General features: G+C 48.2%; 2 protein-coding genes across 2 annotated transcripts in view; one reads left to right on the top strand and one right to left on the bottom strand.

Moving 5' to 3' along the window:
* Window positions 1-848, bottom strand: part of PRADC1 (protease-associated domain containing 1) — a 5,760-nt gene extending 4,912 nt beyond the window's left edge. Inside the window, exon 1 of the mRNA XM_006775271.2 lies at window positions 826-848. Coding sequence (XP_006775334.1) covers window positions 826-832 — 7 coding nt within the window. The 5' untranslated portion in view covers window positions 833-848. The remainder of the gene's footprint in view (window positions 1-825) is intronic.
* Window positions 849-1,098: 250 nt separating this feature from the next.
* Window positions 1,099-16,649, top strand: CCT7 (chaperonin containing TCP1 subunit 7). Its single transcript, XM_006775270.2, has 12 exons — window positions 1,099-1,258; window positions 6,385-6,538; window positions 7,653-7,759; window positions 9,677-9,802; window positions 10,458-10,510; window positions 10,841-11,012; window positions 12,508-12,672; window positions 13,425-13,613; window positions 14,209-14,306; window positions 14,657-14,789; window positions 15,248-15,454; window positions 16,249-16,649. The coding sequence occupies exons 1-12, from the start codon at window positions 1,253-1,255 to the stop codon at window positions 16,468-16,470; spliced, it is 1,632 nt and encodes a 543-aa protein (XP_006775333.1). The 5' UTR covers window positions 1,099-1,252; the 3' UTR covers window positions 16,471-16,649.
* The last annotated feature ends 546 nt before the right edge of the window (window positions 16,650-17,195 follow it).

Raw genomic sequence — 17,195 nt, 5'->3', positions numbered from 1 at the left:
GGGCGCCCCCCTTCCTTCAGCCTCCCCGCCGCGCGTTGCTCGCCAGAGTTCAGCCTGACAGCTGCCCCGGCCTCCCACCCCCAGGCCCGCTCCTGCCGCTGGTTGGCGAATGGGAACGAGGCCCACGGCTGATTGGCTCTGACGCCTGCTCTTCTAGCCACACTTCTGCGCCTTAGCCCACTTCCTACTGGTCGAGAGAAGTGGGGCCGAGGGCTGATTGGTCTAAACTCTTAACAGCAACTGCGGCCCCCACTCGGCCCCGCCCCAGCATTCCTCAGTTTGGATTGGACTCTGCGCGACCTCCAGGAATGGGGGGTGGGCTGGCAGGGGATGAGCAGGAACGAGGTGGGCACCTGGCAGCACTCGCTTCAGCCGCCGAAAGTCCTGATCATCAGCTCTTGCAGTCCCGGCGGGATTCTCCCCGCGGCCGCCTCACGGCGTGATTTGCCTTCTCCCAGTTCGCTTTCCTCCTCCCCGACCCCCTCCTCAGAAATATATTCATCTACCACCCAGGTGATCGCCGGCGCCCCTCCAGCTCGCCCCCTGCCCGGTCCCACCAGTGCTTGCGCGGCCCCAGTGGAAGCGCCGAGGACGCGGCAGGTGCAGTCCACCCTCGAGGAGGCTCTGGCCAGTGCAGAGCCGGAAAGCGGACATTAGGACCCGGTGCCCACGGCAGCTTCTCTACCACTTTCTGTGCAATTGTGTCCTTGGCTACCTTTCCTAAGCTCCCAGACTCAGCGTCCTCGTCTGTAAAATGTACGTGGTAACAATACCAACGCAACAGGGTTGTGAGCATTAAATGAAAAACTCATGTTAAGAGCTTACTTAGCATAAGCTTGCTCCACAGTCAGCGTTCAATAAATGTTTGCATTTATTTCATTCCTTGGTCTGGCGTCCAGGGCGAGGAGATAAGATGGAATTAAGGATAGTAGGTGTCGCGGGCCAAGCAAGGATCTTTCATGCTCAGGAAAAAAAAAAAAAATAAGGGCACGACCAAAATTTGGCGAATCTTCCATAACCAAAGTTTCTTGCCAGAGCGCCCTCCGAGGCTCCGCCTCTAGCCCTTCTAGCCACACCGGCTCTCTGGTAGCGAACCATAGAGTAACGGAAGTGACCCGTCCCCTTCCTCTACCGGTTTAACGCTAGTCGAACCTTCTGGGGACTTATCTGGCGCAGGGCATTGTGGGGTTGCTGGGCGGCCCGGAGGCTGAGCTAAGGAGAGGAGTAGCGGGCCACAGAGGACGCTTCCAAAATGATGGTGAGTGGTGTCTCCCGTATCCTTTGCCATCCGCCGTCTTCAGCTGCCATCTGGCCCGTGGCTGGCGCCGCCTGTCTGGCACCCGACCCGTAGGGCTCTCCTCTGCCTGCTGATCCTGTCCTCCCCCGATCTCCTGTCTAGGGGCGACCCCGGCCCGCCGCGGCCTGGCTGGGCCCACTCACGGAGCCAGGGCCCTTGGCGAGTATTGAGGGGAGGCTGTGGTCGGCCGCGTGGGGACTACAAGTCCCAGGGTGCTTCAGGGCAGCGGACCCGCGTCGGGGACCCGGCTTTTGGAGCCCCCCACAGTCGTGACCTGTGTTAAACCATTACGGGTTGAACAAACATAAGCAGCCGGTGGCCAGATCTGGAAGCCCCGGCTGCCTTCGGAAATGCGGGTGTGAAGAAGGTGTGCTTCCTAGAATGGGCAGAGCGCACGGTCTCAACGATGGTCTCATTGTACCCCACCCGCCTGTTGGTGCATAAATGGCAGCCGACCTCTGCTCGTACATTCACTCGTTCACTCATTAAACACATGTTTAGTGCCTAGTGAATGTGCCCCGCTGGTTGTTGGGGTGCACACTTCTCAGCCAGGAGAATGGGCAGGGCAGATGGCGATGCTGCATCAGAGGTAGGAAGATTCCGCTCTATCTCCGACCCTGCCTGCGCCTCCGGATTTGACATTAGACCAGAATTCTCTAGTTGGCCACCTAACGTGGGGCCTCTCTTCCTAGATGCAGGGTGTTGGTAAGTCCTGGGCTCCACACAGGGCATCCCCTTCCCTTCATAGTTGCAGGTTCTTTTCACCGGCCCTAACCCTCGGTGGCACCTCTTGAATCGCTGTTGAACAGGGCCAGCTTTTAAGGCGGTGTTTTTCTTTGGTTTATTTGTGTGGATTTTCTTTGGGGGCTTTCTTTTTCAATTATAGTTTATATTCAATATTATTTTGTACTCGTTTCAGGTGTACAGCCTAGGGGTTTGACAATCATACTTTACGAAGTGTCCCTGGTAGTTCCGTTACCCACCTCACACTGAGGTGTTTGAGGCAAAGCCATGACTGAGAGGCCGCTTTCTACGCCCTTGGCAGTTCACTCGTTTTGGCCTCCCCCTCGGAGTCAGTTCTTGTTTTTTCCCCTGTTCCTGCACCTTCTCCCTGTCCTGTTAGATGTCAAACTGACACCCAGGAGGTGTTCATTCTGCTACCCTATGGATCCAAGCTAGAAGGAACCTGGTCTCATCAGTTCCCCTCTCCCCTCCATACCTCCAGTCCTGCCCCTTTTCAGTCCCTCTTTGGCATTACCTATTCCTGAAGGCATCTGCATCTTCTCTGCAGAGGCAGCGCAGGAGGGCAGTGGAGAGTAAGGGCTCCCGCCATGCTGAAGGCCTAGGTTTGTAACTCAGCTCTGCCACTTGCTAGCTGTGTGACTTTGATTTTGAGCATGTTATTAAATTTCTGGCCCTCAGTCTGTTAGAGGGGGTCAAATTAACCCATACAAAGTGTCCAGCATGTAGTAAGCACTCAGCAAGTGTTAGCTATTCTGCTCGGTGGTTGCTTGCTTGCTTCTCCCTGTAACCCATCCTCCTGCCAAGGCAACCATGAGTTGGATCAAAACCAAGTTTTGTCTAGTGGTAAAAACCTACACCAAGAGGCTCCAGACCACCACAGTGGGTTTTTCTGTTTCCCTCCTATATTGGCTGCTTATGTGAAGGGGAAACTTCCGTCACCAAAAATCCTCCCTGCTGTCATCGAATTAGTCCTTGATATTCTAGAAGCCTTCTCTGCTTGGAAGGGAGGTGAAAGGGTCCCCTGAAACCTTGGTACATCTTGGATAGAAAGTGTTATCCTTGCCTTTGGTGTTGAGCACTGTGAGCTTTGGAATATAAAGGCCTGTTGTGGTTTTGTAGAACATCATGCTTAATAATTTTTAAGAAGGATGAACAGGAAGATCATTAAGCTGAAATTACCATTCCTTCCGTGATACCCTTGGCAGATCACTGGATTCTGCAATTATTTCTCTACTTGAATAAAAATGAGTGAGATGAAAAAGTAACTTGGGGACAGCCCTGGTCAGGTGGCTCAATTAATTGGAGTTTTGTCCTATACCCCAAAAGGTTATGGGTTGGGTCCCCAATAGGGGCACATACAGGAGGCAACCCATCAATGTTTCTAAGAATCAGTAAGCCCGGCCAGCATAGCTCAATGGTCGAGCATCAGCCTATGAACCAGGAGGTGACAGTTCAATTCCCAATCAGGGCACATGCCAGGTTTGTGGGCTCAATCCCTAGTGTAGAGAGTGCAGGAGACAGCCAATCAATGATTCTCATCATTGATGTTTCTATCTTTCCCTCTCCCTTCCTCTCTGAAATCAACAAAAAATATATATGTATTAAAAAAATAAAAACCAATAAAACATGTCCTCAGGTAAGGATTAAAAAAAATAATAAATTGCTGTAAGAAAATTTGTGTCTTTCCAAAGATATAATATGTATTCCTGAGATGAAATATCTTATTTTAAAACGCAACCTGGGGACAGAGCAGGGCTTTCCATAGCAGTGCCTGCCCCTGGGGAAATGATGGAAGAGGACCCATCCTCTTGACCTGATTGGCTCAGTCTAGCTCTGCCACCTTCCCTCCCCATAGGATCTCTACCCAGCCTGTCATTCTCTAGGGCCTGCAAACATGGGGCAGTTGGGGACAATGGCCAGCTCCTTCCCTTCCGTTCTTGCTTTGTACTGAAGAATTCTCAGTGAATGCAATGCCAGCACACTGCCAATTCTTTCCCCAAAATAAGAAGCCAGTGTATCTTACTTCAACCTTACTTCAAGCACTTTTGAGCATGTGTATTTAACGGCTGAATTTTCAGCACCAAAAGCTGCTGAATATCATTCCATATGTGGCCAAACCTAGGCGCACTACAAATTGAGATTGTTATAGCTCTTACCTTTGGGAAGCTCATATTTTAAGAAAGGATGGCAGTATAAAAGCTGCGCACAAGAGGAAGCAGAGGCAGAGTTAGGGGCTCCCCTATTGAGGACTCCCATTAGCTGTTGAGAAAATTTCCTGGAAGAATTGGGGCTGTGAAGAATTCCTGGCCTGATGCTTAAGAAAGTAGTATTGGTACAAGTGGCAGGTGGCTCTTGTAGATGGGGTACAATTTGGAGGTGGAGGTGAGAAAGGGTCCACAAAAGTGTTGGATAAGTTAACCTGTCGGGGGCATAGAAGAATCTGTTGAAGGCAATAGGAAGAGAATTGAGACTCAAGTTGGTTTTTTATTTAAAGTTACAACTTCATCTAAGGCAGAGGTGGACCAGAGAAGATTTGAGGCTGCCATGAGGAATAATTAGCCGGGACTCGGAGAAGGTGGGGTTTTCAGGAGATACTTCTTTCCTTACAGAAGGTGCAAGGGCCCAAAAGAATGCTGAGTATAGAGAAACCATTTCTTGAGGTGAGACTTGGGACACTACCATGAAAAGGAAGGAATTTTCCCTCCACCCTATGCCTGGTCCCAGATCTAGGGGGTTATCTAATAAGCATTCTTTAAAAAAGTAATAATAATAATAATGTGTGATAAGCTCATCAGAGAAAAGAAACAGAACAGCAAATATATAACTCAGTGTCAAAACCCTCTTTACTAACACTCTCTTTCTCTTTAGAGTTTGTTGGGCATCTTTCTGGCGCCTTTATGCATTTACATTTTATATCTTGCCTCTTCTTAACTATTTCCTAGTGATTTTTTTAAAAAAATGTAAATCAGGTTTTGCCAGTCCTCTGCTGCAAGTCTTCCCAAGGCTCCCCTTTTAGGAGCAAGATTTAAGCTCCTTAACACAGTCTACAAGTGAGTATGTGGTCTGATTCCTCCTGCCTTGTCAGCCTCATTCACTACTCTCCAGCTGCACTGGTCAAAGGAGTGGAACTTCTTGAGCAGTTGTCCTGTTAATATGGTGGTGGAATCCTCATGGGTCACTAGCCTTTGTGGTGTGTGAATTCTTGACTCCTTATTGTTAGGGTGAGACAGTCCTTACTTGCCTGTGCCTGCCCCCTCAGGGGTGGAAGTACCCCTAGGGGTGGACGTGGGCAAAAGCTTTCAAACTTTATATTGTGCTCCATAACTAAAGTTTAAAGCATAGCCTAATAGCACGCATATAACGAAGATTTTCAACAGTATTTCCCTTAATATATTGTTTCCTACAAACACATAATTAGTCACAGTCACTGGGAAGACTGGGTCTGGTTCATGAACTCAGCGTTACATGTCAAGCTTGGATGCAGGGACAGGGCACTCCGGTTTGCTAAGCTGAGAGATTACTGTCTGTGCTAATGATCAATGGCGCAGAGGTATTTAAGCAAGCCCTTTAAAATAAGTATCCCTGACTGCCAGAGTTTCTAAAGCAGGTCTGCAAATTAAACCTCTAGAGATAGTGACTGTTTTGGAGGCCATTGCAAAATAGAAAGAGAGAAACTTCTTTGGGGTATCTGATTGGAGATGAGTCACAGGAAGCTCTATGGAGCCAGCATGAGAAATGGAGACGTTGCTGTGTAAATTAGATTTGTTGTCACTTCGTGAGGCAGACAAAGGTGCTATTTGCTTCTCTGCCTGACTGCTTTCCTACACTCCAGCTAAACATTGGTAAAGCCTCCTGCCTGGGCATCTGCAGGACAACTCCTGAAGCTATTGACACCTCAGTTTTGCATCAGTGCCCCATCTACCTCTCTAGGATTAAGCTGTAATGCAGATAAGTGGATGTTTCGCTGGAGGGTGAATGCAGAGCATGGCCTGCTGCTTCCTCCTGTGCCATGCCCTAATTCTTCACAACAGAATGGGGTCAGAAGTTGAAAAGGCTATGCTCATTTAGCTGGGCACTGGAGAACACATCTCTATTTGATTTAAACAAAATCTGTTCTTCTCAAACCATTTTCCAGCACACCTACCAGGTGTGCTGTGGTCTTGGCCATGTCTCTGGAGATAGAGGCTGTTTAGGGGGTAGATGTCGTGGACCGTGGGGGGAAGTGATTTTCAAAGATATTTCAGTCATGGGGGAGATGGGAGCATTTTCCCTCGCCCTTCTCTCCTTATGACTCATTGTAACAGATGATTTTTAAAAGCAGTCAATTGCTCTTTCTTTTCTAGCCCACACCAGTTATCCTGTTGAAAGAGGGGACTGATAGCTCCCAAGGCATCCCCCAGCTTGTAAGTAACATCAGTGCCTGCCAGGTGATTGCTGAAGCCATAAGAACCACCCTGGGCCCCCGTGGCATGGACAAGCTCCTTGTGGATGGCCGAGGTAGGTCTGCAGGCTCCTCAAGGCCGTGTGCAGGACAAGGCTTCTGGGGAGTGCTGGGGCTCGCAGAGGTTGGCACCAGAAAACTTACTGCTTCAGATCTCTGAGGGATTGCTCACTACGAAGTGGCTCCACTTCATACATAGTCCTGAATGCTGAGCCCTGTGGGGATATATGGGAGAAGCTGGGCTCAGAAGACTGTTGCCTTGTAGAGAGGTACAGCCTAGAAACATGTGATCCCTCCCATTGTATCATGGTGCCAAGACAAAGGGCAAGTTCCCTTTTATGTTTTAGTGTATTAATTGACATGTGAGATACCAGGGTATTAACTTGGTTAAGAATATCTAAATGGCCCTACCCGGTTTGGCTCAGTGGATAGAGTGTCAGCCTTCGGACTGAAGGGTCCCGGGTTCGATTCCGGTCAAGGGCATGTGCCTTGGTTGCAGGCACATCCCCAGTAGGGAGTGTGCAGGAGGCAGCTGATGGATGGTTCTAACTCGCAATCCCTCTCCCTTCCTGGGGAGTGCTGGGGCTCGCAGAGGTTGGCACCAGAAAACTTACTGCTTCAGATCTCTGAGGGATTGCTCACTACGAAGTGGCTCCACTTCATACATAGTCCTGAATGCTGAGCCCTGTGGGGATATATGGGAGAAGCTGTGCTCAGAAGACTGTTGCCTTGTAGAGAGGTACAGCCTAGAAACATGTGATCCCTCCCATTGTATCATGGTGCCAAGACAAAGGGCAAGTTCCCTTTTATGTTTTAGTGTATTAATTGACATGTGAGATACCAGGGTATTAACTTGGTTAAGAATATCTAAATGATTACTCATTGTCATTTAAAAAATATTTTGTACATCCATTTGAGGTGTGCCAAATGCTGCTCAAAGAAAAGTAGGTGCTCAGAGTCTTTGGAAAATTGCCATGTAGGAAAGTTTAGCAGACTAGTAGTGACTTTAGGTGGCCTTTTGTGCACAGAACTCTCTATAAAAAGATGAGCTTATTTGCACCATGGTGCCCTCTGCCCCATCCTCATAAAGGGTGCATGGGCTTAAAAAAGGTCCAACTAGACCTTTTAAGAAAGGGTCTTTGAATTTTCACTTTGTGTGTTCCTTTGAAGGAAAAGCCACAATTTCTAATGATGGGGCCACAATTCTGAAACTCCTTGATGTTGTCCATCCTGCAGCAAAGACTTTAGTGGACATTGCCAAATCCCAAGATGCTGAGGTAAGAAAATCAAGCAGATAAGTTTAAATGGAGGTGGAAACACATGTCTGCTTGCTCCTTCACTTTCCTCTCTCTAAATGTTTTTTAATTTATATCTAAAATTATAATTTCAAAAGTAATACATTCTTGTAAAAATATCTAGGAGTTAATAATCTTTTAAAATTTGTACTGTTCCACTGCTTGTACCTGAGATCTTGGGACCTGTGCTGTCATTCATATGAGGTTGCTAGGTAAATTATTTAACCTTATAAGATAGGACTGGAAACTCTAAGGTTTCTGGTGTTCCCCCTTCCCCTTTTTTTTATGGGAATAAAATATACATAACAAAATTCATCATTTTAACAGACCATTTCTAATACTGGAGTCTTGATAATAAATGTTGAAAGACAGGTTTGTATTATGTTCTGAAGTTATGTGAAAAGGTTTATTAGGTTCCAGTAGCCTATAAAATACGGCTTTTTAAAAATTAAAGTGAGAAGATCTGAATTTGAGCTGTTAATGTCTTCAGCCAGTGAATAATATCTTCTGGCCAAGAATTTGGCAGCCAAGGTCAAAGTGTGAACTGGGTTGGTTTCTCCTGAGGCCTCTCTCCTTGACTTGTCGATACATTACACAATAGATACAAACAAGTTGCACATAAAATTTTTCTAAATCAGAGGTTGGCCAGTTTTCTTGTGAGCTCTTATTCTCCCTCATTAAAAATAGGGTTTAGCCAAAACCGGTTTGGCTCAGTGGATAGAGCATCAGCCTGCGGACTAGGAGGTCCCGGGTTCGATCCCGGTCAAGGGCATGTACCTGGGTTGCGGGCATTTCCCCAGTGGGGGATGTGCAGGAGGCAGCTGATCGATGTTTCTCTCTCATCGATGTTTCTAACTTTCTATCTCTCTCTTCCTCTCTGTAAAAAATCAATAAAATATATTTAAAAATAAATAAATAAATAAAAATAGGGTTTAGATGTCATCATAGAAAATGTCATGTAGGAAAGACTAGCAGACTAGTAGTCTGCTTATTCCAAATAGTGTTTAACATATAAAGAGTTGTGGGGGGACCCTTTCCCTCTCCCCACGTGGGAGTCCTTTCTGTGGGACTCTTCCCCCTCCCTGTGTGGAGTCTGTACTTGTTCTTTAATAAATGTCCACCTTTGCGATACCAAAAAAATAAATAAATAAATAAAGGGTTTTGGCTGGTCCTGGGAGGTTTGTTTTAGTGCAGTGGTTCTCAACCTTCCTAATGCTGCGACCCTTTAATACAGTTCCTCATGTTGTGGTGACCCCCAATTTCATTGTTACAAATTGAACATAATTAAAGCATAGTGATTAATCACAAAAACAATATGTAATTATATATGTGTTTTCCGATGGTCTTAGGCGACCCTTGTGAAAGAGTTGTTTGACCCCCCTCCCCCAAAAGGGGTCGTGACCCCCAGGTTGAGAACCGCTGTTTTAGTGGGCTTTGGCTGGAAAATAATCTTTTTTGTAAACTCCTGTAGTACTTTTACTCCTTAAAGAATATATATGTCATGCCAATTGCTACCATGGTTATTTGTGACATACAAGCATTGTTACTAGAAGCATGACTAGATTGTCTTACTTATTATAGTGCCTCGTATGTAATAAATAAGTAACCAGATAATTTGCATATATTATTTCCTATTCCAAGGAAACTTAATTGTCCAAATTAATCTTCTTTGGGGAATGGGCCTGGCTGGGGAATTAATTTTGTAGCTACTGACCATTTGATGGGATTGACACCTAACTACCATCACCTTCTTTTTATTGCAAACACCTGTGTTTCCAAATTAAAGCTCCACACTCATTTAAACAGTGCCCAGTTGAAGTGGGTAGATTGCCTGAAAATGGAGTTGGGGCTTTATCCCTGAACGTGAGAAAACATGAATTTCCTGTCATCCTCTTCCAGGTCGGTGATGGCACCACCTCAGTGACCCTGCTGGCTGCAGAGTTTCTGAAGCAGGTGAAACCCTATGTGGAGGAAGGCTTGCACCCGCAGATCATCATCCGAGCTTTCCGAACTGCCACCCAGTTGGTATGGGAGTAGCGGCTAACTTGGCCTTATGCCTGGGCACCTTCATATTTCTCTTAGGATAATACCTGTACTGGGGGGTAGAGAAGACTGGGAAAAGTTCCTTGGACATTTTCTGTATTCTCCCTAGGAACCTCAGTCCTACCATTCAGTAGCTATTTGATTAGATATTTGATAGAGTGTGATGTAGATATGTTGTAGGCTCCGGTAAGAGAGAGCTATTTTTGTTTTTGTCTAGTACTTCATGGCACATCTTGAGATATATGTATATATTATGTTATGAACATCTAATTAATATATAAAGTGCTAAAAATTTTGTAGATGTTTTTCATGAGCCAGAAGGTTTGGCTTGATCTAGTGTCATAGCTTGTTTTCACTCATTGTTTTAGTGTGTTACCCACATATCCAGAGCCGAATCCTGGGCATATTCTTACGATTCTTCAGCACTATAGCTATTCTACATTTCAGGCTGTGGGAGTTTTCTAAACTATAAAGATTTATATTTCCTGGGCAACTGCAACATAAAAACGTTGTTTCAACTGTAGTGTAGAAATGCTTAAGATTTGGGAGTAAACAGATTAGGGACTAGCAAGAGAGGTTGGCGTCCTCTTCTCCAGTTTGTAGCATGAGAGGCTCACTCAGCTTCTGTTCTTGGCAGGCAGTTAACAAGATCAGAGAGATTGCCGTGACCGTGAAGAAGGAAAATAAAGTGTAAGTTTGTGGTGGGACTTGACTCTCTATGGCCAAATGGGATGCAGAAGCAGGTTGTGATCCCTATGTGGGCCCCGGGGCTATTTGGTTCTTGCTAGACCCTGGCTGTGCCCCAGCCCACATTGCTCGAAAGAGGCTGGTAGACTATAGTTTAAAAGCTGTCCACATGTGGTCTTTGACTACAGTCACCATTTGTCACTGATAATATGCCCTAAAGATACAGAAGAGGTTGGTGAGGGCTGATTTTAGTGGCAACCACCCCCACATTGCAGTAGAATCAGACAAGAGAGGCTCTCAAGGCCTGATGCAGGTCCCACCCTTACGTCCCAGGGAGCAGAGGAGGCTGCTGGAGAAGTGTGCCGTGACTGCTCTGAGCTCCAAGCTGATCTCCCAGCAGAAAGCCTTCTTCGCGAAGATGGTGGTGGATGCAGTAATGATGCTCGATGATTTGCTGCAGCTTAAAATGATTGGCATCAAGAAGGTGCAAGGTGGAGCCCTAGAGGTAAGCCTGCTATGGCCTCCCCAGGAGGCTCCTGCTTTCACATGGACCCTTCGGACAGTTTCATATCGGAGGAGAGCGCACATGACAGGCAGGTTTGGGCTGTATTCTCCACACTGCCACGGCAGGCTGTGACTAGATATACTCTGTAACCTCTATGGACCTATATTTACTTGTCAGCAGAAGAATGTGGATTGAACTGACTGCGTTTCCGAATCTCAGTGTTGATGTGGGGGAGGGAGGAGGGCTATCTCTGACCCTCTCAATGAATGAATCTGAGCAGAACAGTTCATTCTTCTCTAAGTGATAGAGCCATGCTCTTCCTCCTTTTTTTCATCCATTTTGAATAGATGATACATAGTTCAAACTGTATTAAAGGGCCTGAGGAAAAAATAAACATTCCCTATACCATTCCTGCCCTGGATTCTACCACTATTAAGTATGTGTCCTGCCAGAATAATCTGTGCTTCTATAAACGTGTAAATACTGCTTTCTTTTCTTTTCTTTTTTTTTATCCTCACCTGCGGATATTTTTTCCGTTGATTTTTAGAGAGTGGAAGGAAGGGATGAGGGAGAGAGAAAGTGAGGGAGAAACATTGACGTGAAAGAGACACCGATTGCTTGTCTCCCATTTGACTCATTTCTGCTGTCTTCTTGATTCAGCTGAAGTCTCATCCTCTTTAGGAGGCTGTGGGTTTGAATGACATGGGAGTCTGTTCACTGATAGGCTACAGTATTGTAGGTCAAGACTGTAGGTTAGCACAGACTTGGTCATTTAGTAGTAAAAAGAGGGAGATGTGAGATGTGAATCTAAGCCTCCTTATAGTGCTGAAGTCAGTCCCAGGTGCAACATGCTTCTTCTTATGCCCTGACACTAACTTCAACCCATAGGAAGCTCTGTTATTGAAAAGAGGTAGAAGTTCATGTTTTGAGGGATTGAGATGTGGGAAGCTACAGTGATGGCCTGGGAACTGTGCAGGAAATTTCCTACCCTTATGATCTTTTGACTTCATCTCCTGGGCAGAGAACGCATCTAGGCTGTAGCAGATGAATGAATGTGTATGTGAGTGTGCGTGTGTGTGTGTGTGTGTGTGTGTGTGTGGTTTAGGTAGGGAGGGGTGTGTGTAGGTGTGTGCAGTAGGAGATGACCAGGGGGTTGGTAGTTGGGATTGAATGGGAAGAAGGCATTGGGCAGCCTATACCTTATTTATAAATGGCTGGCTCCTTTCCTGGCATGTAGGTAAATGCTTTAAGCACTATCCCTTGGCACTTCTTTGAAGGCCAGTCTTAGAAGACAGCCTGAACACGCCCTTACCATGCTTAGCTTCTTATTTTCCTTATACTGAAGGGACAAATGGAGAGGTTTTGTTACAACAGTGAAATAAAGACATGGTTAACTCGGATTCACAGGAATGGACATGCGTGGTCCAACACACCACCAGCTTGCTTTCATTTCATGCCATTACTGAACTTTTGAACTGTTTATTTTTTTGAATAGGAGTCCCAGCTGGTAGCTGGTGTTGCATTCAAGAAGACTTTCTCTTATGCTGGGTTTGAAATGCAACCCAAAAAGTACCACAACCCAAAGATTGCCCTTTTAAATGTGGAGCTCGAACTGAAAGCTGAGAAAGATAATGCTGAAGTCAGAGTCCACACCGTTAAGGTAGGCCCCCCCAACTGGCAGTGGAGCGGAAATGGGCAACTGTCTGGGCCAAAGCCTCGGCTCTTGTGGTTGTCTGTTTTCCAAGCTTCTGTGGATCCCTTTATCCTCCTGTCACCCTAAACATGGATATCTAAATGCGGGGCCTGTACTCTCCTAGTGACCTGGGCTGGAGGAGATTGGGAGATGACAGACCTGTTGAAATATTATCCCCTGGCCCCGAGAAGGGGCTGGCAGGGCTCTCTAACTATACAGTGAGCCTAGTGTTTTGATTCCCTGGGTTTGGGCTGATGTGGGCTCCTCCCCTTTTAGACTGGGTCCCACGCTGCAGGGACAGGTGTGCTCCCATCATTGCTATAACCAAGGCTGTCTCTGGAGTAGCGTTGTTACCCACTATCAGCAGGTACTCTGGGGAATGTGTCCCCAACACAGAACGGCCTTTGGGGGAAGGGTCTCATCCTTGGGAACTCCATGGGTGAGTGCCTCAGAGGCACTGAACTCTTCCTCACCCCTTGGCATTGCCAGCTCTGGAGTAGCTTCTGGTCCTGGGGTTACTTCCTGCTCTTGTGTTTGAAAGTTCAAGGTTCCCTAAGTTACCTTACAGGGTCCTTGTTTACTTGGTCTGTGAAGAGCTATTCTGTCTATCCCTGTTAATTCCCAAATAGCACACTTTTATCATGGGAGATACATTTTAGCCCACTTTATATGCTGACCTCCACTCCAAAGCATCCTCATCCTTTTCTGGGTCTCTTCAGGATTATCAGGCAATTGTCGATGCTGAGTGGAACATTCTGTATGACAAGTTAGAGAAGATCCATTCTTCCGGAGCCAAAGTCGTCTTGTCCAAACTCCCTATTGGGGATGTGGCCACCCAGTACTTCGCCGACAGGGACATGTTCTGTGCTGGCCGCGTGCCAGAGGAGGATCTGAAGAGGACGATGATGGTAACGCACTGTTCACCGGCTGCTTCATGGCCTGGGGGCATTTTCACTTACCTCTGGTGGGCCGGGGTGCACAGTTAGGTTGGTGTGTCAATCCAGGCCTGTCTTCCTAACTCTTTACCTTGGAGCACTTCATTGCCAGTGTGCATGTGCTCAGATATAAAAGTTACCTCACCAAAACAAGTCAGGGAACCCAGCACTAATGCTGTGATTAGCTGAATACACTCAAGTATTGATGCTTCCAGCCAGATCTCCTTCCTTCTCCAGTGTCTCACCAAAGTCGCCTTAAGTCAGCACCGGTCCTCACTTCACTGCTGGGCCCAAAGCATCTTAGTTTGGGGAGGGCTCTCAAGTGAGCCAAAGGGTCCCCGTCTCCTTTTAACTAGGCCTGTTTGCCCTTAGTTCTGTTTTGTTTTCTTCTTTCAGAGGGATGAGGGTCATCGAGGTCAAGGGTGAGGTGGGTTATCCAGTGCACAGGGCTGTGGGCACCGTGGCAGAGTCCAGCATGGGAACTGGCTTTGAGACTGGGTGGCAGGAAGTTTGTTGGCCTGGTGTGAGCCTTCGCTGCTGGATGATCTTGCCTTCTTGTGCTCCTCAGGCCTGTGGAGGCTCCATCCAGACCAGCGTAAATGCTCTGACAGCAGATGTGTTGGGCCACTGCCAGGTCTTTGAAGAAACTCAGATTGGAGGCGAGAGGTGAGCGTCTTGGCAGAGCCGCGAGACCTGCCTGAGTCTGGCCTGCTGCCGCCCTTTGGGTGTGGGAAGCAGCATGTGCTACTCTTGTGGAGTCTTACCTTTTGGGGCACAAAGAGCCCACATGCAGAGTGTTTGGGGAGGGAAGACTACGTTGGGTCCATAATCTTTTATGTCCCATTGGGATAGCCCAGACCTTCCTAAGAAGGTGTCTTTTAAAGGTGGGATTGGGGAGCCTTAGTGAGAAACAGAAGTGCAGCTGCTGAGTGTTGGGAGGGTTTGGTGAGGTCAGAACACAGCGGCTGGCAGCAGACAGGCGCTCACGTGTGTGTACGATTTGACCCTGGATGTAGGTACAATATCTTCACCGGCTGCCCCAAAGCTAAGACTTGCACCATCATCCTCCGCGGTGGCGCTGAGCAGTTTATGGAGGAGACAGAGCGATCCCTGCACGACGCCATCATGATTGTTAGGAGGGCCATCAAGGTACTGGGCTGGTGGCTTCCTGCCTGCACATCCCATTCTCCCTCCCAAGCCAGTGAGACCCTGCATTTGTGTGGTGACCCCGTGCCTGGGTGGAACTCGGGCCCTGACTTGCCTCACAAATCATAGAGAAATAGCCTCGGTCTCTCAAAAGAGGTCCTGCTGCCCTAGAGGCTAAGACTTGTTCTTGTGAGCAGACTGAGGGGCTGAGGCAGTCAGCCATTCCCGGGACTGTGCCAGTGTCCTCAAGCTGCAGGCGACCTTGAAGATGGTCAGAAACCATAAGGTTCCCTGGTGGATGTGGGGATGTGCTAGACAAGGGCCGTGTTTGGGCTTCCTGAGGCTTGGGAGGAGGGAAATAATGAGGGACCACTCACTGGGCTGGGGGCCCAACTTTCCTGTGGCTGGAGCTTGGACCAGGGGGAACCACTGGTGTTGAGAGATGGGTCTGGTCTCTACAGAATGATTCAGTGGTGGCTGGTGGTGGGGCCATTGAAATGGAGCTCTCCAAGTACCTGCGGGACTACTCCAGGACCATTCCTGGAAAGCAGCAGCTGCTGATTGGAGCCTACGCCAAGGCCTTGGAAATCATCCCACGCCAGCTGTGTGACAACGCTGGCTTCGATGCCACAAACATCCTCAACAAGCTGCGGGCCCGGCATGCCCAGGTGGGTGCTCCTCTCCTTGGGGTCCAGGCATTTGGAGGGATGGGCTAGGTTCTCTGTGGGCCTTCACCATTCAAACTGTGTGTTCAGCCCAGGTGACAGCGCGAAAGCTAAACTCAGTACCAACTGTGCTTCCTCTGAGGGCAGAGGCGAAGCCACAGTGCCGGGACTGGAGGTCCCAGGTGTCTTAGTGCTTCTACCAGGAGTGATCACTCCTCATGGTGCGAAGAGAGGAGCCCTGTGGCCCCTGCCGGAAGCACTCAGAGCCCTGCTGACACTCAGCCCAGCCATGGCTCTGCCACCTCTCCGAGAACTTCGTTTCTTCATTTGTTATTTAGCAAATATTTCTAAGTGCTCGGCACTCTGACAGCAGCAATACTCAGTGAGCAACCTTGTGTCTGACTTGACGCTTTACCTCTGTGTCTCAGTTCCTCATCCAATGGGGACTGATGGAAACAGTGCAATGATACAGTGAGACCAGGGATTGAAAGAGTTCCTCTTGAGAACCATGCATCCTCAGGTGACCTGAGGTGGGGCCTCCCCAAAACAGGGAAATACCTAGGAGGTGGCCAGAGCTCTTGTGTGGTCAGCACGTCCAAGGTTTGCGTGGTTGGTGGGCAGGGGCAGGGGCGGGGAAAAGGCGGACTTCCAGGTTCCTGTTGTGATGCCACAGGCCGATGCCTTCCTCAGGGAAGTGCCAGCAAGTTCAGAGTCAGGGTTCCTAACTTTTGGAGGGAGGGGAAGCCAGAAGAAATTTCATAGCAGTTCCATGTACCTCCCTTTTTCCCATCTTTCAGGGGGGCGTGTGGTACGGGGTAGACATCAACAACGAGGACATTGCTGACAACTTCGAGGCCTTCGTGTGGGAGCCAGCGATGGTGCGGATCAACGCCCTGACTGCAGCCTCGGAGGCTGCATGCCTTATCGTGTCTGTAGATGAAACCATCAAGAACCCTCGCTCGACCGTGGACGCGCCCCCAGCTGTTGGCCGGGGCCGAGGTCGTGGCCGCATCCATTGAGTGGCATCCCACCCGTCACCTAACTGGCTGGCAGGTTGGCTGCCGGGCAAGCTTACCTACACCTTACTCTCCCTGTCTTGTCTTGGCTAAATGGTATGAGAAAGGGGTCGGGAGGGATTGGCCCACCCTGTTCTAACTGGCGGCTATTTAAATAAACTTCGAATTCACTTTGCAAATTATTTGGGGACAGGAGTTTTACTTGTAAATGTGTTGACTGCAGCTCTGGATTTTAGCTTTGTATGCAGTCACCCAAAAGGTAGAAAAATTCTCTTCCCTCCTTTGGGCTGTCTTCAGTAGCCTCTGGTCCTGTTAAGGCAGAGTGTGCAGCAGGGCGCTCCCCCTGAGTGGCCCAGGCCCTGAAGGTTCACTTTGGTATCTTTCTCAGTCCCACAAGTGGCTGGGAGATGTGGAGTCGCTTCCTTTTCTCCCAGTTTTATCTTACCTCGCCCTGGCCTCGCCAGGCACTGCTCCCAGGATTTTCTGGGTTTGAGTAAACGTGTTACAGACCTTGTCTGCCCCTCTACCTCCGTATTCTTTTGGTTCCGTCTTTTGGTCCCTCAGTAAACATCCTGAGGGTGAGGGCCTTGGAGGAATGTCTTAGGCCGAATCCTTTTTCAACTGTAGTGACTCCTTAGCCGTCCATTGAGGGGGTGGCTGAAGGAGCACCCACCTGGTCTCATTAAGCTCCCTTCTGAACAGGACAAGTTTGAATTGGCCAGCACAGA

The sequence above is a fragment of the Myotis davidii genome, unplaced genomic scaffold, assembly GCF_000327345.1.
Source record: "Myotis davidii unplaced genomic scaffold, ASM32734v1 scaffold247, whole genome shotgun sequence".
Classification (NCBI taxonomy): domain Eukaryota; kingdom Metazoa; phylum Chordata; class Mammalia; order Chiroptera; family Vespertilionidae; genus Myotis; species Myotis davidii.
This window is presented reverse-complemented; position numbering and strand designations above follow the sequence as displayed.